General features: G+C 40.1%; 1 protein-coding gene across 6 annotated transcripts in view; it reads left to right on the forward strand.

Annotated features, from left to right (window-relative positions):
• Positions 1-23,720, forward strand: part of MTUS1 (microtubule associated scaffold protein 1) — a 173,062-nt gene that overhangs the window by 56,580 nt on the left and 92,762 nt on the right. For all 6 annotated transcript variants that reach the window (XM_039256311.1, XM_039256312.1, XM_039256313.1 and 3 more), the window contains exon 3: positions 11,943-12,138. In XM_039256311.1, coding sequence (XP_039112242.1) covers positions 11,943-12,138 — 196 coding nt within the window. The remainder of the gene's footprint in view (positions 1-11,942; positions 12,139-23,720) is intronic.

The following is a 23,720-nucleotide window of genomic DNA, read 5'->3' on the forward strand; positions in this document are numbered from 1 at the left end:
GTTTTTCTTTAGACATACCTGATCTTTGTCAATAGCATGAAGAAACTAGTTTTCTGACTTTTCAAAAACATTTGTCAGGCCGTTCTTGGGCTTTGTGTACTTGTCCTCAGCCCTGTTTTTTGCACAAGGGACTTAACGTGTATTTTTGGCCCCACATCAACCTTTCTTGGGCTCCTGTCCTCTGGGCCAGGAATGGAGCTGGGTGTCAGGTAGGAAGGCAGATGGGAGAAACCTATGTTCTGTGTGGAGGGCACATGTTCGAGAGGAATGATGCTTGTAAGGTGAAGTGTTCAAGGGCTGTTTCAGAAGTGTTTTCAGGGTGTGTAGGGAGTTGTTTGTCCTTTTAGGAGGTAAGTTAGAAAGACCAGATACTCTTGAATTACATCAATTTCAAGATGTTTTGGATTTTGTAACTTTTTGGGGAGATGAGTGATAGACCATAACGATGTCTAAATTAATGTGATTGTCTATTTCAAAACTCCAGTTTCTAAGTTCTTTTCAAGTCAGACGTAAGACACTTGTTTTCTATCATTTGTATTTTGATATTTTGCCAAATTACACTATAATCTCGTAATTCTATCAACGTTTTTAGTTTGGTGTTTATAGCTATACATAAAAACAATACATTTATTCCTCCTTGATTTATGAGAGGCTTTCATTATTTATCTACATCCAACTGAAAGTCTCTCTAAAAAACATTTGGCTTGAATATAAATTGGTTGTCTTATATTGAAATTAAAAGCTTTTCTGTGTGCAATGGGAAAGAACTGTTTTTCAGCTCATGGCGGGATATTGAATGAAGTAAGGTGATAGAATCATCAGGTTGACACGCATCCTGGCACATCTTGGGGAAGAGGCACTTCTCATTTCTGGAACCTTGCAGTTAGGATTCCCAGTTTTCAGCACGGACACTGATCAACTGGCATTAAAAAAAAAAAAAAAAAAGACAAACCCAACCAACCTCATTCTTCATTCGTGTATTAACCTCATGTCTTAACGGCTGGGCTCTCTTAATAAAACTGTTTTCGCCTCATGTATGTTTGCACACATCATGGGGATGGGACAGGCCACAGGCTGGGTGCTTATTGCAGAGAGCTGAAGGAGTGAACACTTGCTTCATGGTTTCTTGGTCACTTCAACAGTATCCAAAGGTTGTGGATTTTCCCTGGGTCCATGAGGGGCCAGTGCTGGAGAGACCTTAGTTTTCCATGTGCTCTGTTGGTCTTGGGCTGCATTAGGCCTTGAGTTGACCAAATTCTTATGTTGCCTACAATCTCTCAGCTGTTGGGTCAGGGTTTATCTGAAACTTCAGAAAGGTTCTTGTTTGGAAGAAGGAATTTGATTTTAATTTGATATTGGTTGCATGTAGCTACCCATTACAAAGGTTATGTGTTGGTGATTGTGTGTTAGATAAAGGGGGTGGGAAATTACCTAAAAGGAAGGAATTGATACTTTTTTGATGCCTCCTCTGGACTGCTTTTCTCAGGTTTTGTATATTATTATTCCATCATTAAAATTTCCCAGTAATATATACATCATCATTTACTCTTTCTAGTAACAACAGGCCAGTTGTTAGCCACATTTAAAGGCTTCAGAGAGATTACTTTTTTGGGGGGAGGGTTCTTTTTTTCTTTTAATTTTTTTATAGTTTATTGTCAAGTTGGTTTCCATATAACACCCAGTGCTCATCCCAGCAAGTGCCCTCCTACATGCTCATCACCCATTTTCCCCTCTCCGCCACCCCTATCAACCCTCAGTTTGTTCTCAATATTTTATGGTTTGTCTCCCTTACTCTCCTTAACTCTTTTTTCCCTTCCCCTCCCCCATGGTCCTCTGTTAAGTTTCTCCTGTTCCACATATGAGTGAAAACATATGGTATCTGTCCTTCTCTGCCTGACTTATTTCGCTCAGCATAACACCCTCAAGGTCCATCCATGTTACTACACATGGCAGATTTCATTCTTTCTCATTGCCATGTAGTATTCCATCGTATAGATAAACCACATCTTCTTGATCCATTCGTCTGTTGATGGACACTTAGGCTCTTTCTGTGATTTGGCTATTGTTGAGAGTGCTGCTATGAACATTGGGGTTCATGTGCCCCTGTGCATCAGTACTCCTGTATCCCTTGGGTAAATTCCTAGCGGTGCTGTTGCTGGGTCATAGGAGAGTTCTATTGTAAATTTTTTGAGGAACCTCCACCCTGTTTTCCAGAGGGGCTGTATCAGTTTACATTCCCACCAACAGTGTAGGAGGGTGCCCATTTAAAGGCTTTGGAGAGATTACTTAAAACACACACAGCTGGTAAAGTAGAATTGAGATGGAAACTCGGAGCCCCTGACAGGAATCCTGGCCCTTTCTGCTTTATAAACCACAAAATTTTCAAAATTTTGCAGAATATTGGCTCGAATGGCAGAGGAAATTTTATTTAATCAGCTTATAAAAGCGAATCTTTAAGAAAAGTGTGGTTTACTTTTTAAAAGGTTTTCTCTGGGGGATTTCCTTAACCAGATTCATGGTAGAGGTAGACTTTGGTAGTTTGTGGACAATCACCTGCTCTTGGAGGCCAATTTTTTGTTGTCCTCTTAGGATATTTGCCCTATTTTTTTTAAGTCAATTCTCTCATATTTTAAGTTTATTTTAATTCCAGTAGAGTTAACACATAGTGCTTCACTTTTACAATACAGTGATTCAACAATTTTGTACATTACTCATTGCTCATTGTGATAAGTTTACTCTTAATCTCCTTCATCCATCCCCCTACTCACCTCCCATCTGGTAACCATCAAGTCTTTACAGTTAAGAATCTGTTTTTTGGTTTATCTCTCCCTTTTTTCCCTGTACTCATGTGTTGTGTTTTGTGTGTGTGTGTGTGTGTGTGTGTGTGTGTGTGTGTGTATTTTTGAGAATAAGAGGGCCCAAGTGGAGGAGGGGCAGAATGAGGTGGGAGAGAGAATCCCAAAACGGCTCTGTGCTGCTAGCACTCCATCTCTGTGGGGATAGAGTGTTTTGGGGCTCCGTCTTGGGAACCGTGACATAATGACTTGAACCAAAATCAAGAGTCAGACACTTAACCAGCTGAGCCACCCAGGCACTTATGTTTTGTTTCTTAAGTTCCACATATGAGTAAAATCATATGGTATTTGTCTTTCTCTTATCTACTTATTTCACTTCCTGTTATACTCTCTGGCTCTATCCATGTTGTTGCAAATGGCAAGATCTCATTTTATTTATGGCTGAATACTATTCTGTTGTATACATACACACAAACACACCACATTTTCTTTATCCATTCATCTATTGATGGATACTTGGGATACTTCCTTAATTTGGTTATTGTATTATTGTAGATAGTGCTGCAGTAAACATAAAGGTGTGTGTGTCTTTTTGAATTAGCATTCTTGTATTTTTTTGGTAAACATCCAGTAGTGCAATTACTGGATCGTAGGGTGGTTATATTTTTAACTTTTTTTGAGGAACCGCCATAGTGTTTTCCACAGTGGCTGCGCCAGTTTGAGTTTCCCCAAACAGTGCCAAGGGTTCCTTTTTCTTCACATACTTGCCAACACTTGTTATTTCTTGTGTTGTTGGTTTTAGCCATCCTGACAGGTGTTAGATAATATCTTACTGTGGTTTTGATTTGCATTACCCTGATGATAAGTGATCTTTTCATGTATCTGTTAGCCATCTGGATATCTTCTTTGGAGAAATGTCTGTTCATGTGTTCTCTCCATTTTTGAATTGGATTGTTTTTTTTTTTTAAATGTTTTATTTATTTCTAGGAGAGAGAGCATGAGCAGGGGAGGGTCAGAGAGAGAGGGAGTCACAGACCGAAACAGGCTCCAGGCTCTGAGCTGGCAGTCAGCACAGAGCCCGACGCGGGGCTCGAACCCACGAACCGCGAGTACATGACCTAAGCGAAAGTTGGACGCTCAACCGACTAAGCCACCCAGGCGCCCCATGAATTGGATTGTTTTTTGTTTGGTGTTGAGTTGTATAAGTTGTTTATATATTTTGGATACTAACCATTTATTAGGTATGTTATTTGCAAATATTTTCTCCCATCCCTTATGTTGTCTTTTAGTTTTGTCGATTATTTCCTTTGCTGTGCAGAAGCTTTTTATTTTGAGGTAGACCCAATGGTTTATTTTTGCTTTTATTTCCCTTAGGAGATATGTCTAGAAAAATGTTGCTACTGCTGATGTCAGAGACCTTTCTGCCTGTGCTCTCTTTTAGGATTCTTATGTTTTCAGGTCTCACATCTAGGTCTTTAATTCATTGTGGATATATTTTTGTGTATGGTGAAAGAAAGTGGTCTAGTTTTGTGTTCTCATGTGGCTGTCCAATTTTCCCAACACCATTTTTTTGAAGAGGCTGTCCTTTTCTCATTATATATTCATTTCTCCTTTGTTGGAAATTTATTGACTATATATTAGTGGGTTTATTTCAGGGCTCTCTATTCTGTTCTTTGTAAGTCTGTTTTGGCGCTAATACCGTACTGTTTAGATAACTATAGTTTTGTAATATAACTTGAAGTCCAGAATTGTATTACCTCCGGTTTTGTTTTTCTGTTTCACAGTTGCTTTTGGTATTTGGGGTCTTTTGTAGTTCCATACAAATTTTACAATTTTTCTACTTTTATGAAAACAAATGCTGTTAGTATTTTGATAGATGTTTCAATAAATGTGTAGATTGCTTTGGGCAGTATACACATTTTAACATTTTTTCTTATCTGTGAGCATGGAATGTCTTTTCTTTGTGTCTTCTTCAATTTCTTTCATCAGTGTTTCATAGTTTTCAGAGTAGAGATCTTTCCTGTCTTTAGTTAAGTTTAATGCTAGAGATTTTATTATTTTTGGTTCAGTTGTAGATGAACTGAACCAAATTTTCTTTAATTTCTGTTTCTGATGCTTCATAATTAGTATACAGAAATGAAATAGATTTCATGGTGCGCCTGGGTGGCTCAGTCAGTAAAACAACTGGCTCTTGATTTTGGCTCAGGTCATGATCTCATGGTTGGTGAGGTGTTTCTCCCTCTCTGTTCCTTGCTTGCTGTCTCTGAAAATAAATAAAAAGAAATGTAACAGATTTCTGTACAGATTTTTTTGTATCTTGCAACTTTACTGAATTCATTTATCAGTTCTAGTAGTTTTTTTGATGGAGTCTTTAGAGTTTTCTATATATAGTATCACATCATCTGCATATAGTGAAAGTTTTACTTCTTCCTTACCAGTTTGGATACCTTTTATTTCTTGTCTGACTGTTTTCAGTAGTCAGTCTGACTAGTTTTCTAGTACTCTGTTGAATAAAATTGAGAGTGTCCTTATCGTATTCCTGATCTTAAGCAAAAAGGTCTCAGTTTCTTCCCATTGAGTATGTTGTTAGCTATGGGTTTTTCATATCTGACCTTTATTATGTTGAGGCATATTGCCTCCAAACCTACTTTGCAGAGGGATTTTTTTTATTCATAAATGGATATTGTATTTTGTCAGATGCTTTTTTTTTCTATTGAAATGATGATACAGTTTTTATTCTATTTCGTATTTTTTCCTTTCTCTTCTCTTCTTGATTGATTCGTGAATATTGAACCACCCTTGCATCCCAGCAATAAACCACAATTGATCTTGGTGAATGATTTTTTAGTGTATTATTGGATTTGGTTTGCCAGTATTTTGTTGAAGATTTTTGCATCTGTATTCATCAGAGATATTGGCCTATACTTCTCTTTTTTGGGAGGTGTCTTTATCTGGTTTTGGTATCAGGGTAATGTTGGCCTCACAGACTGAATTTGGAAGGCGCCTGGGTGGCTCCGTTGGTTAAGTGTCTGACTTCGGCTCAGGTCATGATCTCATGGTTCATGGGTTCCCCGCGTCTGGCTCTGTGCTGACGGCTAGCTCACAGCCTGGAGCTGCTTTGGAGTCTGTGTGTCTCTCTCTCTCTGACCCTCCCCTGCTCACGCTGTTTCTCTCTCTCTGAAATAAATAAATAAACAATTTTTAAAAAATTTTTTGTAATGGTTTGAGAAGAATAGGTATTAAATCTTCTTTAAATGTCTCATAGAATTCACCTGTGAAGTCATCTGGTCCTGGACTTTGTTGGAAGTTTTTTGATTAATGATTCAATTTCATTGCTAGTCATTGGTCTTTTCAAAATTTCTCTTTGCTCCTGCCTCACTTTTGGGAGGTTATAGGTTTCTAGAAATTTATCCATTTCTTCTAAGTTGTCCAGTTCATTGGCATGCAGTTTTTCATAATCTTTTACAGTTGTTTTTATTTCTGTGGTGTTGGTTGTTATTTCTCCTCTTTCCTTAGTAATTTTGTTTATTTAACTCTTCTCTTTTTTGATGAGTCTGGCTAGAGGTTTATCAGTTCCGTTGATCTTTTTAAAGAAACACCTCCTCCTGGTTTCAGTGATCTGTGTTTATTGTTGTTGTTGTTTCTTTTATTTATGCTCTAATCTTTATTTCTTTACTTTTTGCTGGTTTTGGATTTTGTTTGTCATTCTTTTTCTAGGTCTTGTAGGTATAAGGTTAGGTTGGTAGCTTGTTTGCAGTTTTTCTTCTTCAGTAAGCATGTGTTGCTGTGAACTTCCCTCTTAGGACAGCTTTTGCTGCTTCTCAAAGATTTTGGGGCATTGTATGTTTGCATTTTCATTTGTTTCCATTTAATTTTTTATTCCTTCTTTGATTGCTTATTTGGCCCATTCATTGTTTTAGTAGCATGTTATTTAACCTCCATGCATTTGTGCTCTTTCCAGAGTTTTTCTTGCGATTTCTAGTTCATAGCATTATGGTCAGACAAGATGCATGGTATGACTTTGATCTTTTTGAATTTGTTGAGACTTGTTTTGTGGCCTAATGTGATGTATTGTGGAGTGTACTAGAAAAGTATGTGTATTCTGCTGTTTTAGGATTGAATGTTCTGAATATATCTGTTAAATCCTTCTACCGTGTCATTCAAAACCATGGTTTCCTTGTTGATTTTCTGTTTGGATTATGTCTGTCATGTAAGTGGTGTGTTAAAGTCCTCTACCATTACTTGTATTAGCATCAATTAGTTCCTTTTTACTCTTTTATAAATTTGGGTGCTATCATGTTGAGTGCATAAATATTTAAAATTGTTATATCTTCTTGTTGGTTTGTACCTGTTATCACAGAGTGTCCTTCTTTGTCTCTAGTTAGTCTTTGTTTTAAATCTATTTTGTCTAATGAAAAATGCTTCCCTGGCTTTCATTTGACAACCATTTGCATAATAAATGTGTCTCCATCACCTCACTTTAAATCTGCATATGTCTTTAGGTATGAAGTGAGTCTCTTGTAGAAAGCACATGGAAGGGTTGTTTTGTTTTTTTGGTTTTTTTATTCATTCTGTCACCCCATGGCTTTTGCTTAGAGAGTTTATCCCATTTACATTCAAAGTAGTTATCAATAGGTATGTATTTATTGGTATTTTGTTACTTGTTTTGTGGTTGTTTTTGTAGTTTTCTCTGATCTTTCTCTTGCTCCCTTTCATGATTTGATTTTTTTTTTTTAATATTTGCTTTTGAGAGAGAGAGCACTAGCTGGGAAGGGGCAGAGAGAGGGCACAGAATCTGAAGCAGGCTCCAGGCTCCAAGGTGTCAGCAGAGAGCCCAGCACAGGGCTCCAGATCACAAGCTGTGAAATTGTGACCGTAGCCGAAGCTGGATGCTTGACTGAGCCACCCAGGTGCCCCACTTTGACCGTTTTCTTGACTGATACACTGACATTCGTTTCTCTTTTTTCTTTATATCTGTTATTTTTTTTTTAAATTTGTGGTTAACGTTAAGTTTGTGTAACATCTACTGCATATAGTAGCCTATATGAAGTTGATGGTCGCTTAAGTTTGAACCCATTCCTTTGTTTTTCCACCAACCCCCAGCACTTGTTAGATATGGTTTCATATTTTACATCCTTTTACTTTGTGGATTCCTTGATGGTTTATTACAGAAATACTTACTTTTACTTATTTTATGTTTTGTATGTTTCACAGCCTCATTTATGATCTTTCTTTTCCATGCAAATAATCCCCTTTAGTATGTCTCGTAGGGCTGGTTTAGTGATCATGAACTTCTTTAGTTTTTGCTTGAGAAATTCTTTCTCTCTCCTTCTATTCTTAATGATAGCTTTGTTGGATAGAGTATTCTTGGCTGAAGATTTTTCCCTTTTAGCACTTTGAATATATCATGCCTCTCTCTTCTGGCCTGCCAGAAATATCCACTGATACCCTTCTAGGGTTTCTCTGCTCTGGTATGTAATTGTCTTTTCTCTTGTTGATTTTAACACTCTTTGTCACTACCTTTTTTCCATTTTAATTCCTATGTGTCTTGGGGTGGACCTCTTTGGATTAATTTTTATTAATTAATTATGTGTGGGGATCTCTGTGCCTCCTAGATCTAGATATCTGTTTCTTTCCCAGAATAGAGAAGTGTGCATCTATTATTTCTTCAAATAAATTTTCCCCTCTTTTCTTTCTCTTCTTCTGGGATCCTTATAATGTGAATGTTACTACACTTGCTAGAGTCACTGAGTACCGAAAGCCTATTCTCAGTTTGCATAACTCTTTTTTCTCTCACTTATTCATCTTGATTACTTTCCATCACTCTGTCTTCCAGGTTGTTGATTCATTCCTCTGCTTCCTCTAACCTGCTATTTATTCCATAAGTGCATTTTAAATTGCAATTACTGTATTCTTCATCTTTGATAGGTTCTTCCCCCCCCCCCGTGTTAAGGGTCTTCCTGATGCCCTCCACTCTTTTTATCAAGTCTAGTGAGTATATTCATGAAAATTACTCTAAATTCTCTATCAGGCATATTACTTATCTCTGTTTCACTTATGTCTCTTGCTATGATTTTTCCTGTTCTTTGAAGTAGGACATATTCCTCTATCTCTTCATTTCGCCTAACTCTCTGTGTTTTTTCTGTTTATTAGGAAAGTCAGCTATGTCTCTTGCTCTTGAAAGTAGTGGGCACGACCCACACTTTTAACAAGGTGGTATAGATCCTCTTTACAGGGGACTCACCACTGCCTCCAAGACCAGGCCAATGTGGTTTTCTCTTCAGAGCACATGCAGTGGGAGCAGGGTGTCACAAGCTTTTCCCACAGGTCCCCTTCTACTGGGATTGTGCAGCCTCTGTTGAGACCAAGGGCTGGCTGAGGTAGCTCTGGGAAGCATGGCAAATGGGGTCTTGGTGCCACAAGTCCTTTTCCTCACGGGATACTTAGCCACGTGGAGACTGAGGCAGGCCAGGGTTGCTCCATGAAGCACATCTGAGAGGGGGTGTAATGTTAACAAGGTGCACACATCCTCTAAGAGAAGCCAGAGATGCAATGGTGGCAGGGTTTTGGTGGGTTTTCTGGGGGAGAGAATGCACAGCACCAGGACTGAGGCAGGCCCAGTAGGAGGGGGCAGAGCATGGTGTGAGCAAGTAGTGAGTGCTGGCTGTTTCCTACAGTTGGCCATGTGATTATGTTGGGGATGGGGGAGGGAAATGGCACCTGCCAGCTCCTTTGTTCCTGGAAGAGTCCCTCAGGGAACTCTGAGATTAGTAACTAACTTTCCCTCTTGTGTACCCCAGGCATTTTTCAAATTGCTGCTTCTAAGCTCTATCTCTTGGGGCTTTTTGTTGTGTTATCTCTGTAAGGATAAGGACTCAGCTTCCTATTGCCCTCCAGGCTCTCCCTGAATACAAAGCCTGCTGACTTTGAAAGTTCTAGGCTTTAAGTCCTGCTAGTTTTTTAAGAACTTGGGAAATTTGGCCCCTTTGATTGCCAAAACCAAATGCAGTGGGGATTAGTCTTTCCCATGCAGGCTCCCTACTGTGATAGTCTATTTCTTGCCCCTCTCCTTGCCTATAGCTCCCTCCGTCCTGAATCCAGACCCTTGGTGTTTAGCTTCCCACATGTCTCTGCTGGTCCTACCCTCTATAATATGACTTCTTCTCCACATTTGGTTGTGAGGTTTGAACAGTCTTGGCGTCATTTTCTGGGTTATTTGCACTGATATGAATGTTTTCTAGTGGTCTTGGGACAACATGAGTTTAGAGTCCTCCTCCGCATCTTCCTGGAAGCCTTACCCTATTAAATTTTGGATTTACCCAGTGTATGATTTCTGCTGCCGGTAGCATGGGGCTTTACATATCTGTATTGGAAATTAATCTACTTATGACTTATTATGCAAAGAAAGGTACCAGTGGGGAAAACATAGCATAGATGTTAGAAGTACGGGCCTTAGAGGTAGACATGCTTTCAAACTAGCTCCATCATTCTTTGGCAGAATGACATCTGGCAAATTACCTAGTCTTTATGAGATTCAATTTTCCTAATGTAAAGAGAGAATACAAAATATATCACTTACGGTGTTGGGATTTTTCCTTGAATAAAGCTCAGAGTTTCACCTCCTCTGTGTAGAATGGGAGTATTTATTGGCTGCCTATTGTGCACTATGTATGACAGTTATTGTTAGGATATAGATAAGAAAGCAGTCACCTTTGACCAAACCTAATGCCTGATACGGTGGGTGATATTAGAAGATAAACTAAAAGTGGATGTTAAATATTCAGTTGGAAGTATGTGTCAACTGCTGTACTGCTGAATGGGGCAGGATGGGGTGGCGGCCTTGAAGAGAGTTGTCAAGGAAGGCTTCTAAGGGAGCTAGTTTAGCTGCTATGAATTGGAAGGGTATTATGGGTGTGGGAAACAATATATACAAAGAAGAAGAGACATGAAAAAGATATCCTCATTTAGGGGATTCTGGGTAGTGAGTATGGCGGGAAGTTGGGGTGCAGAACTGTGAACAGTAAGACATAAGCTGATGAAGCCATCAGGGATTTCCAGATCCAAAATGGCTCAGTGTGCTTGTTTTTAGGAGTTGACTTTATCTGGAAGACAGAGGGAAACTACCTAACCCAGTTTGGCCTTTGAGGAGATTACCTTAGCAGTGGAGTGGAACACAAATTAGAAGCTGGTGAGACCAGAAATCCTAAGGATGTTGTGTCAGTAATCCTGGGAAGAAATGATGCAGGCCTGTGCTAAGATGGATGCAAAAGGGAAAACTTCTAGAAATAGCTTTCATTGTTTATGTTGGGTTCCTGGGTATGTTGTGATGAATGGGGAAAGAAGTAAGTTTTGAGATGGTTGGGTAAAACTAGTTTAATGTTAGAAACTGCTTTGTATTCTTCTGTAAAATGGGTATGATCAAAGTAACAACTTTTAGGCTTATGAAGATTAAAGGAGTTGAAACATGGATTTTGAACTTAAAGTATTATTCCATAATATATGTTGATCCATAAAAATGGCAATGATATGGTTACTGTTGGCATTGCTAGGTAGAGATGCCTGAAGTGTGCTAAATGGGCAGGTAAGGAGAGAGGTTAAATACAGGAGAAAGGCAGAAGATTGCTGGCTAGGACATGTGGACTTCAGATATAACAGGGTGTAGGTGGTGCTTGAAACAGTGGACAAGGTCACCTAGGGAGAGCATATGGCAAGGAAAGGTCAAGTTTGGGGCCCTCGGGACAACTAGCATTGAAAGGTGTACAGAAGAACAGGATCTAGAGGAGAAATAATCATACAGGTAGAGAAGGAAAACAAGGAAAGTGTTCTGTTGGAGGAACTGAAGAAAGATGGCGTCCTCAGCATCAGATGCCATAGAAAGGCCTGAGAAAAAGACTGAGAGCCACAGCTTGACATCAGCTTTATGGCCCTGGGCATCTTGGGAATAGTTCCACTGTTGGGCATAAAAGACAAATCATGATGGATGGAAAAGCGAACTATGAAGAGATTGAATTCCTTCATTCTCCAAATGAAAATGAAATTGCCCTCTGACATCTGCTTAGATAGAAATTGTCAGTTTGACATAGTGCCACAAGGAAATGGTGTGAGGAAGGCATGATCTGGACTAAAGTCTTAACTGTTTTTTCACAGGATTCTGCTTCAAAAACTGCAGTCACCTCAGGTAGGAATATTTCCAAACCTGACTCCTCCAATTTGAGGAAAACACCTGGTTCAAAAGCCAAAGTGGGGCCTTCTGCTTCCTGTTTGAGGCGGACTAGTGACAGTAGAAATCTCAATTCTGAACGGGCCTTATCTCCTCAGAGGATCAGGCGTGTGTCCAGTTCTGGTAAGAATAAAATAAATAAGTTGTGTCTCATAGCAGTTTATGGATAATTTGAATGTAAAATTAGGCATGTCACAGAAAGGCAGGTTTTGGTTATAAAACCAACACATTCTGTCACCAAAACATTTAACCTTTAGTGGACCAGCATCTTCACAGGGAAGGTAGAAAGAAGTCATAGACACAGCTCTTATCTTTTATCAGTGTAAAGGCTAGTTGGAGAAAGATACAGGTGTGTATACCATCTTCTAAGTTATTCAGAGGAATCATGAATAAATATAAAATTGGTGCTTGTTATATACAAATAATTTCAGGATTATAAAACGAAATTATATACATGTTTAAGGGCTTAATAGTGCTTATGTGTTATACCCTAAATTCATGGTTGGCCCTCATCACATGAAAAGAGATTAGGTTTTTTTTCTTGAATTTTACTGAAAGATGTATTAAATTTTTTCAGGGATATGAGAGTGACTAAAAAGTTAAAACTTTTCTGAGATGAACTTTTATCTCAGAGGTGAGGCATAAGGAGCTCAAAGCTTTAGTTCTTACTGTTGATGCCAGATAAGGGTCATGGTAATTGCTGGGGAGCTCCCTTCCTGTTAGGAGCACCTGTGGCTTGGTGGCACTGTAGTGCCATGGGCACTGTGTTCTAGTACTGACTGCTCTGGCACCAGTGAGCTGCCCAAGCAAGTTGTGTACCTTACTCACTCTGAGCTTCAGCCTTGCATTGTGAAATGTGAGGGATTGAGAATGTAAGATGCTGTCATCTTTGACAGTGCTTATCTTTCTAGGGGCGGTTTGGAGCTCACCTAACTTTCTGAGCAGTGGCGGCTACTAGTATCATTCTCTGGACCACATCACGATCAAAACCCAAAAAAATCAGAAGTGCACATACTTTTAAGAGATTAGGCCAATGCCTCAGATAAACAGTAGTCCCTAGCTATTTGTGGTTTTGCTTTCAATGATTTCAGTCAGCAGTAGTCAACAAGTAGGTATTGTTAGAATGCCACAGTGTACAAGTAGGTATTGTTAGAATGTCAATAGTAGCCCAACACCAAATCATAATGCCTTGGTCATTCACCTCACTTCATCTCTTCCTGTAGGCATTTTAATCATCTCACATGATCACAGGAAGAAGAGTAAAGATACTTTGAGAGAGACAGACCACATTCACATAACTTTTATTATAGTATGTTGTTAGAATTGTTTTATTTTTAGTTGGTAATCTCTTTCTGCACCTCACTTATAAATTAAACTTTATTATTGGTATGTACATAGAGAAAGAAACCATTATACATCGGGTTTGGTTCTATTCATAGTTTTAGGCATCCACTGGATGTCTGGAAACACCCCCAGTGTATGGGAGGTTGGGGGTGGGGGGAACAACGGTATTTTGAAAAATGGGATAGTTTTATGTAGGTGAGGAGTTCACCAAAGAGTTTAGCACTTTTAAAGTCCCTTTACTGTATACTGTATATAATTTCATGCCTTAATAGAAAAGTAGGTCTGTTTACTTGTAATGAAAAGACAAGGAAATTTATTGAGCTTCTATTAACCTGTATAAAGAAACCATTTACCTGGTGGTTTTCTGTATAGAAATGGGGGGAAATCATGTACCAGAAACTTCATAGATTTGCATTTGATTTTATATTTTAACTATTGGAAGACTAACATGATTATGCTGTATTTAAAAAAAAAAATAACTGTACCAAGCTTATTTGGATGCTCAGAATAAATTGAGAGGTGTTTGTTGTGGGGGACAGGAAACTTAATCCCCACAGACTTAAAGTAGAGCAGAAAATCAAGGAGCAAAAACAAGCGTGCCTTTAGATCATTGAGAGCGTTGCCATTTACTGTATAATGCAGTGTTTGTGTAGTAGAAAACTGAAACCAGATGGACATCCTCTGTGCTGTGTGTACAGAGTTCTCTCCTGAAAGGTAAGCAGCAGGAATGTTCCAGTAGACTGGAGTTTTCAATAAATCCTTTCAGAGAACTAAGTAGAAAACCAGACTTGGAATTGAAATAGCCATTTTCTTGAAGTTTTAAACTCAGGAGGAGAAAGAATTGTAATTAAATCCAATGGAGCGCTTCCATTTTACTTGTCTGAATCTAGAAATTGTAATGTACGGCATGAAAACTATAGCTAACACCGCTGTATGATCTATACTTGAGAGTTAAGAAGGTAATTTTTAACAATTTTCATCACAAGGAAAATGTTTTTGTTTTTTTTTTTTTTTGCTTTTTATTGTGTCTATATGAGCTGATGGGTGCTAATTAAATTTTCTGAGGTCATTACTGCACAGTGTATCTAAGTCAAGCCATTAGGCTCTACACCTTAAACTTATAAGTGCTGTATGCCAATTAGATCTCAGTAAAAGTGGAAAAACAATTTTAAAAATCTCAAGATTTGAATCAAACCAGATTATGAGTGATAACAAACCAGATTCTAATTATCTTTGTGTAGAGTATGTGTATGTTTTAACCACTCCAATTAAATGAGATTGTGAGGAAAACTGTCCTAATAAAAATTATAATGCTGAGGATAGCAACTCACACAAAATGCTTACCGAGTTCTGGGCTCTGTCTTAATCATTTCATTTATAAACGCACTGAATTCTCACAGTAGTTTTGTGAGGCTTAGCCTCCTTTTACAAATTGAAGGAAACCTCACACAGAAATCAAATAATTTGTCAAAATCACGCAGCTAGAAAGTGGTAGAGGGAAGATTCAAACCAAACAGTAGGGCTCTGAAGCCCATGCTCTTAACCTTGACATTATTAGTCTAAAGAACTACTCTTAGTAGAACCGTAAGTTTTGAAAAAAATTTTCATGCTCAGCTGAATGGTATAGAGACTTGGCAATCCTCTCTTCAGGCCTTTGGCTTAGAGTTCTGTGTCACTTTACCCTAATTTAAATGATGTTACGTGGTTATTACAAGTAAATGCTGCTGAATAACTTAACTACATGGTTAAATATTTCATGATGGATCCCAGCAGCTTCAGAGAGCCATCTGCCACCCTCGTCTGAAGGCAGTACCAGTTTTTACCAGGTTTTAGATTCTAAATATGTGTGTCCCTTCATACAAACATAGAATCACCTTGCAGGGACTGGCCTGAGCAGGGTAGGGTTACGGAAGTAAGAGAGATCACACTCCCTGCCCTGTGGATCCCAACCCACCCGGGGACGGGGACGGCAAGTGCGTGCTGATGACGCGGCCACGAGCAGCACGAAAGGGTGTATAAAGGGTGTGGAAAAGGCTTGAGGACTTTGGGAAAAACAAGACTGTCCAGGGCCTTGGTCTGATGATACCAGAGCCTGAAGGAAGAAGGGCCTCATGAGACAAACAGTCTTTTGATTTTCTTCTGGACAAAGAGAAATAACATTTCAAAAGGGTAAACCTTTGTTTTAATTCAGTTTATTGTGGGTTAATAAAATAAATGCCTCTTAGACCAGGAGTACGTCCCAAACTTGCCACGACTTGCCTGGCATTATAGGCTTCTGTGCTTTCTTGCTAAGTTTTTTTTTCCTTAGTTGTCCTTTGTAAACTGATTTCATCTATTTAGGGCCAAAGGGAATTTAAGATCTTTTCAGTGTACTTTTATATCATTTCAGTCTTCTCTAGGTGAGAGTTTGAGAGAACTAGCTTACAAAATTATGAGAAAGATACTTCGATAAATTATTAAAAACCAGAAATTATCACGTAATAACTTACTCTAAAAGATAACTTCAGCGTATTGCCTACAGATGTTTCTATATGTGCCTGTTAATTAAAAACACTTTTTAAAGAACATATGTCAAAGTTTTGTTGCATAAAAATGATAGGGGTAGTGATGTTTTTGAGTGCCAGAGACGTGCCATTCTCTGTTCTAAGCTTTCTAAATGCCTAATTTCATTGATTCTCACAACTCATGAGATACAGATGTCTACTTTCATTTATTCTCACAACTCATGAGATACAGATAACATAGCTTTCCCAGTTCTGTAGACAAGGAATTGGAAGTTTTGAAATCGTAAGTAACTCACACAAAGTTGCACAGTTAATAATTGGTGGACACAGGGAACAGACCCTGTGGTGTGCCGCTGTGCTCTGAAACTCTCTGACATATACCTGGTGATCTGACACACTGGCTTGCTCATTTAACGAGGTTGATCGAGTGCCTGCTTATGCTGGGAATGCAGAAATGCACAGAAGAGAGAAATTCTTTTTCTGGCAGAGCTTAAATTCTAGTCAGGTGAGTCAGAAAACTCAGTAAATAAGATGTCGAGAATGTACGATGATAAGGTGCTGAGAAGAAAGGACAGTGGAGGCCATGAGATCTTAATATCAGGTGGTTGAGAAAGGCCACACTGAGCAGGGGATAAATGAGCCCATATCTGAAGGCGCAGGAGGAGAAAGGAACATTAGGATATCAGATGAAAGGCCTTCCCGGGGCGGAGGGAACAGCAGAGGTAGAGGTGAGGCGGTAAGGGGGTGCTTGAGGGACAGGGAGCTGGCCAGCCTGCATGGTGGGGGCAGGGAGGAGGGATGAGGCCAGCCAGGGAGTCTTACAGGGAGATGAGTGTCTTCTCTCTTATTCCTTCCTGACGTTATGAATTCTTGATCGTTTTATAGGCCTTCCACTCAATTCTTCTCACTTGGCAAGTAATTCTGGAGAAGATTGCTTTATAGAGTGATGCATAGTAAGGCTTAATATGTCACCAAGCAGTTTCTGTTGCTTTATGAATTCAAGAAAAGTTTTAAGAGCCTGATGTGTGCTGGGCTATTAGATTCGGAGACTAAAAACATGACTAATATGCCCTTTTAACAATCTCACTGGTTGGAGGGTGAGGTGAAAAGGGGTGTTGAAGCACTTGATTTCAAAGCAAACTCTTCATTCTTCAAACTGCAGCTGACCTGTCCTGGCCTCTGTGATACTTTGCATTGATTATGCTGTACTATAGTCTTTTTCATACAGATCTGTCTCCTGAATCGTGAGGTCCATAAGGAGAGTCCAGGTCTTAGTTGTGGGTTTTTTTTTTTAATGTTTATTCATTTTGGAGAGAGAGAGAGACAGAACCTGAGTAGGGGAGGGGCAGAGAGAGAGAGACACAGAATCCAAAGCAGGCTGCAGGCTCCGAGCTATCAGCACAGAGCCTGATATGAGGCTCGAACTCAGGAACTATGAGATCATGACCTGAGCTGAAGTTGGATGTGCAACTGACTGAGCCACACAGGTACCCCATGTTTTTTTGTTTGTTTTTAAAGAATTCTTTTTTTTTAATTTTTTTAATGTTTTATTTATTTCTAGGAGAGAGAGAGAGACAGCGTGAGCAGGGGAGGGTCAGAAAGAGAGGGAGTGATAGACTCTGAAACAGGCTCCAGGCTCTGAGCTGGCAGTCAGCACAGAGCCTGACGCGGGGTTCGAACCCATGAACCACGAGATCATGACCCAAGCGAAAGTCAGACGCTTAACCGACTAAGCCACCCAGGCGCCCCTGTTTTTAAAGAATTCTTAAAAAAAGTTTTTCAAATGTCTTTTTTTAATTAAAAAATTTTTTTAAATGTTTTATTTATTTCTGAGAGAGAGACAGCGCGAGCAGGGGAGGGTCAGAGAGAGAGGGAGACACAGAAGCAGCCTCCAGGCTCTGAGCTAGCTGTCAGCCCAGAGGCCAATGCGGGGCTCGAACCTACGAACTGTGAGATCATGACCTGAGCCAAAGTCAGATGCTTAACTGACTGAGCCACCCAGGCACCCCTTAAACTTATTTTTGAGAGAGAGTGAGCACAAGCAGGGAAAGGGCAGAGGGGGAGGGGAGGGCAGAGGATCCAAAGTAGGCTCTGTGCTGACAGCAGCCAAACTTGAATTCACAAATCGCAAGACCATGACCTTAACTGAAGTCAGATGCTCAACCAACTGAAACACCCAGGCACCCCCAGGTCTTCGTTTTTTTAATATTTTTCATTGCTCAGCACAGTGTACGTATTATATAACAGGTATTTAAAAATGTTGCCTTGCCTGATTTGAATGGAGACTTAGGTGAAGCACCGTGTCCACAGTGAAGGGAACACCACTAACTCGGCCCAAGGGCAAACTGGAGAATAGGGATGACGTTTGAACTGGCCTTGGAATGTGCCTGTAGAAGTTTTCCAGGCATGGAAAGTTGCTGGTATTCCCAAGGGTGCAAAATGGAGCCTTATGAAAGGGTATGCTGTGTTTGGAAACATTGAGGGCAGAGTCACCATGCCTTGAGCAGACTGAGTGTTGAGGTAAGTGATGGGTGAGTCTCAAGGATGTTTGAGGCAGGTCAATTCTCTCATAGTTGAGAAACAAACTTATAAACATCTTACCAGTAGGTGGGAATAAGAAACAGTGAAAAATACTAAAAATGTTTTGGAGAAAGGGGGTCTGGTGAGTTCCATTGGTGGGGAAGAGTCTCCTGTGTCTTCACTGCTTTCTTTGTTGGGTGATTATGAAGCAGGACAGGAACAAAGTAGCAAGAAGTGGTTAACAGGGGGACAATGATGCGTTTAGTTTGGGCCGTGCTGAATTTGAAGAGATCAAGAAGCACCTCAAAGGGTGTGGGGATGTGTAGGGTTAAAGCCATGAAGATGTGTAGAGGGCAAGGGAACCCATAGGAACAGAGCTTATAAAGATAAGAGCATCGGTAATGGCTGACGTTCAGATGACGAAAGCGTCAGAATGTATCTAGAGCACAGGTAACTAAGTTAGCCTTAGAAATACTGCGGCCGTGCGTAGGCATAGACACACTTGGAGATTAAATAGGGAATTTAAGAGTCAAGCAGCAGAGTGGTAGCTGTGGACGATGGGCCTAGCAGCTTCCTGTTTTTTTTTTTTGCCTGCTCACTTTTATGAGGTGAAGTGATTTCTTTGACATGAATCTGTACAAAGTCTGTTCATTTGCTTATTTTTGTAACCTTAGAACAGGAAATAAGATGATGTTCAGTTTTGCGTCTCAGTGACCTCATTACTCAAAGTGGCTCTTCTATGAACCTTGGCTTCTCATGAGCCAGATGCTCCCCATGTGCCTTTCTCCATTGTGGTTAGGAACTCTGTGTGTGTGTCACGTGCGCTCACTCACCACCAGATAAATGCATTTGTTGACAGACCTATCAAGACCCTCGTTCGTGTTCTTTGTATGGTGGCTGGGGAAGGGACACAACCCTTCTAAGTCTTGAGTTTATTATACCTTCCTTTGCGGGCAACATGTTCCTAGGCCTGTGAACGCGGAAGTTATTTTTGCTTAATCTCCACATGAAGCAGCCCAAGTCTTGTAAACACGCTTGCAGAGACAGGTACTGACAGTATCACCACGAGGGCTGTGCTCCTGTGCAGTTCAAGTCCTCGTGAGAACCTCGCTTTGTGAGATGTCCTTGTTTCTCTCTCAGATGACTGCCCTCTTAATGCCTGTTATGTTTTTGTTGTGACTCACCTGTACTCCCGTGACTGTATTTTTGAGTTTACTCTTGAGCTTGAGCAAATGGCAATGGCTACGCAGAGTGGTTAGTGTCCTACTACTGTAACCTCGCCTGGGCTAACTCAAGAATGTGAACTATTAAAGTCACATTATACCATATAGAAATGTAGAGGGTTACCGAAATTATGTGTTCTGGAAGATAATTCATTCACTTGACCCTTTGAGAAGTGTATGCGGTGCAAGCCATACTACAGACGCAGAGGAATCATGGGATAAGTAAGACTTGGCGCTTACCTTCAAACTATTACCAGTCAAGTAGGGGAGGTGATGGATTTGTCCCTCATCACATGTGTCCCTAGGATATTTTAAAGAAAAAAAAGCTGTAGGATTTCAGAAGAAGATAAGATAAGCAGCCCCAGAGTTTGCTGAAACCCTTTTTTGCTATAATCTGGGCAATTCTATACTGTGATCGAGGTACACCCTTGCAAATGTACTTGTCAGTCTTGGTTTGGTCTTGATGCCTTCTGCTGTTTGAGTTTTGCATTGAGACTCTAGAAATACAATAAGAAGGCTACATCTGGATTGAGGTAATTTTTAGGACTTAGCTGGGAGTAGAAAGGAAGGGGCAGACAGTCAGGATTCAGAGCGTGGAATGTAGAGATTGTGGACAGAGGCAGTAAAGATAAATGAAAATATGGAGGAGGGCAGTTGGGCAATTTGGACACAATACATTGGTATTCCGGCAGTCAGCAGGCGGAAGAGGTCCAGACAGAGCCCAGGTCTGTCCGTGCCAGAAAAGGAAAGGGAGCAGCATTGTAAACCTTAATTTATCTCTCTTGCATCTTGAATTTAACCAGTTTATTTGGATAGCTCATCAGGTTTCCACTGACTGCTTCCCAGGAGGCTATTTTAAAAGTATAACACTTTTAGTGAAAAGTTGGAAGGAAAGAAAAATCACCCTTCATCTCCTTAATGCCAAATAGGTTTTAACTTCATAATTAATAACTATGCCTTTTCTTTTTGGATATTCTCATGTGCATGTGCTTACATATATTTCATAGGGGCAAACAATTACTACGGTTTCAGAAAGCCCATACCTAACAGTCAGTAGGCGCTTGGTTAGTTGACTGAATTTTCTTTTTCATTTAAAAGGTATGTTGCCTGCTTTCTTAGCTTCTTAAATTCTTACTCTTTGATAACATGATTTTAAATGGTCTTAAAATGTTGCATCATTGGAATATGCTGCAATATATTTCTTCAGACTTTGAACATGATGTTTCAAGGGTTTTTTTTGTTTTTTTTTTTTTGTTTTTTTGTATTTTAGTGAATGAAACAATTTCACACTGAAGAACTTTGTACATAGTAAGGGAGCTGGTCAGATAAATTCGTTGGATGCATTCCTTTAGACAGAGTCAGAGGGTGTGAGCACTCTTAAGACTTGAGATGCATGTTGCCTAATTGCCCTTCAGAAACAGCCTCCAAGTTGACGCTGCCACTCTGAGTACGTAAGAGCGTTTTCCAAAACCCTTGCCAGTGTTTTGACGTTTCTAACACAATTTCTAAATATTTACTCTTTCAGAAAGTGCAAAATGGTATCTTACTTAATTGGCATATACTTGGCACTGAAATATTTATTGAATAAATGTAGACTCCATGATCAGAGTGCTGAGGTACGGCACTGAATGCAAGATCAAAATGTGTCCTCCTTGAAGTTCCATTCTGGAGGGAGAGACAGGTAATATATAAATAAAACCAGAGAGGATTTATTGATCCTTGATCGTGTAACATACTAAAGAGGGAGGGAAATACTTATGCAGAGGAGGGGAATATGAAATTCTGGGTATTGTTTTTGTGTGAGAGAAAGAATGTTGGTTAGTGTGACCAGGGAGAAGTGGCTTTTGAAAGGCTGGAGGGTGTCATTCCTAGAGGTATCTGGAGGAAAACCATGCTAGTCAGAGTGAACAGTAAGTGGAAGGATACTGAGTAGTCCCTACTAATGTGCTCTAGGAAACCAAGGAAAGAAGTAAGGAAAAGTTGGAACACAAGTTGAGGTTTGACAGATAGTGGAGAACCAGATCCTGGACAGTGTTAAAAATCCTAAGGATTTTACCCTAAGGCTTTTATCCAAAGAGACTTAATTTTTAAATGAATTTTTAAAGTTTATTTACTTGTTTTGAGAGAGGTAGAGAGACACACAGAGCAAGCACAATTGGGGAGATACAGAGAAGGAGAGAGAGAGAGAGAAAGAAAGTCTCAAGCAGAATCTCTGCACCAATAGCGCAGAGCCCACTCTGGAGCTCAAACTTCCGAAATGTGAGCTCATGACCTGAATCAAAATCAAGAATTGGATGCTCAACTGACTAAGTTACCAAGGTACCCCCATTGTGACTTAAATTTTGATAGGATCGTTCTGATACCTGTGTAGAGAGTACATTGAAGAGGGGTGAAGGCTCGATTCAGGAGATCAGTGCGGAGGTAGTGCTACCGGAGATTGTGACTTTTTGGACCACAGTCATGGCAGTGAGGGCTGGACAGATTCTAGACGGCCATGTTGAAAGTGAAGCTGACAGGATTTGCTCAGAGGAGGTGAGAGCATAACAGTGGAGTCAGGTGACTGTACACCCTTTGGGTGTGAACAATGGGGAAGGATAATGGTGCCGTCCACTGAGATGGGGGTGGGTGGTGGGGGCATAGATGTTGGCAGATAGATATCAGGAACTCAGCTATAGAGATGCTAAGTTGAGATGAATAATCTGTAAGTGAAGATGTTGGGGGGAAAGCGGGATGCATGAGTCTCGAGTGCACAGAAATCTGGTCTCAGGATATAAATTTGGGGTTCATCAACGTTTAGATGGTCTTTAAAGCCAGTAGACTGGGTTAGATCACCAATAGAGTAAGTGTGGAAGAGAATAATAGGTCAAGGGCACCACTGGGCAGCTCCCTGGAGTACTCCAAAGTACCTCTGGGGGACTCTTAAATTTTAAAAGGCTAGAGAGATGAGGAGGAATTGCAAAGGAGACCAAAAAGAAACAGCCAGGAAGGTAAGAGAGAAGTTAGGAGTGGTGTTCTGGAAGCCAAGTAAAGAAAACCGTTCAAAGAGGAAGCAAGAATCAACTGCATCAGATACTGATGGAGATAGAGCATGGTAGTTAAGAATACCATTTAGTTTAAAGCTGAGGTTGCGTGTTTATTTAACAGGAAGTCTAGAGGCAGGGAGGTCTTTGTTTGGTGGCTTGATAATGTCTTTCTGTCTTTCTGCTCTTCCTGACTCAACATGTTTTTCTGTCAGAGACTTTTCAGTTACAATATGGTGGCCAAGAGTTCCAAGTGTCTAGTCCTCCTGCTACTGTGTAAAAAGGCTGAAAGTGAAGGATGGCATCCCAGAGTAGAGGCTGTCTCCCCACATGCACGCCTACCTCCATCAGGGAGGAAAAGTCCTATTCAGCACCTAATGCGCCCCTGCCCCCTCCCCAGTACTCCTATCTTGACATCTTACTGACACAGGCTGGATCACATGGTCACTCCTAACCTCAAGAAAGATTGGGAACAAAATTATTAGGCTTTTGAAACCTTTCTGTAGCATGTGAGCAATGGGATCTGGGGTTAGGGATGACAGCTGGGGAGGAAACAAAGATACTAGACACAGTTTATTTTTTTAATTTTTTTATTTTTAAAATGTTTTTTATTTATTTCTAGGAGAGAGAGAGAGAGACAGTGTGAGCAGGGGAGGGTCAGAGAGAGAGGGAGTCACAGACTGAAACAGGCTCCAGGCTCTGAGCCGGCAGTCAGCACAGAGCCCGACGCGGAGCTCGAACCCACGAACCGCGAGATCATGACCCAAGCGAAAGTCAGATGCTTAACCGACTCAGCCACCCAGGCACCCCTAGACACAGTTTAAACAGTTTTAAAAACTGTATTGTTGATTTTTATTTACTGTTTAGAGCTTTTGCTCCCTTATATTTTGAGGCAATTGATTCTGTGATGATTGGTTATTGCTCATTGTTATTGTCCTGTGTTTTATTATTTGCCTTTTTATTTCGTATATGGCGACTTTTAAATTCTTGAATTTTTTATATGGTCAGATACATCTTTTCCTTTCATTTTCCGTAGGTTTTTATGCTCCACATGATCTTCTCTACTAAAAGAGATTGCTCTGTATTTAGTTACG

Source organism: Hyaena hyaena, unplaced genomic scaffold (assembly GCF_003009895.1).
Source record: "Hyaena hyaena isolate Hyena2069 unplaced genomic scaffold, ASM300989v1 scaffold_562, whole genome shotgun sequence".
Taxonomy (NCBI): domain Eukaryota; kingdom Metazoa; phylum Chordata; class Mammalia; order Carnivora; family Hyaenidae; genus Hyaena; species Hyaena hyaena.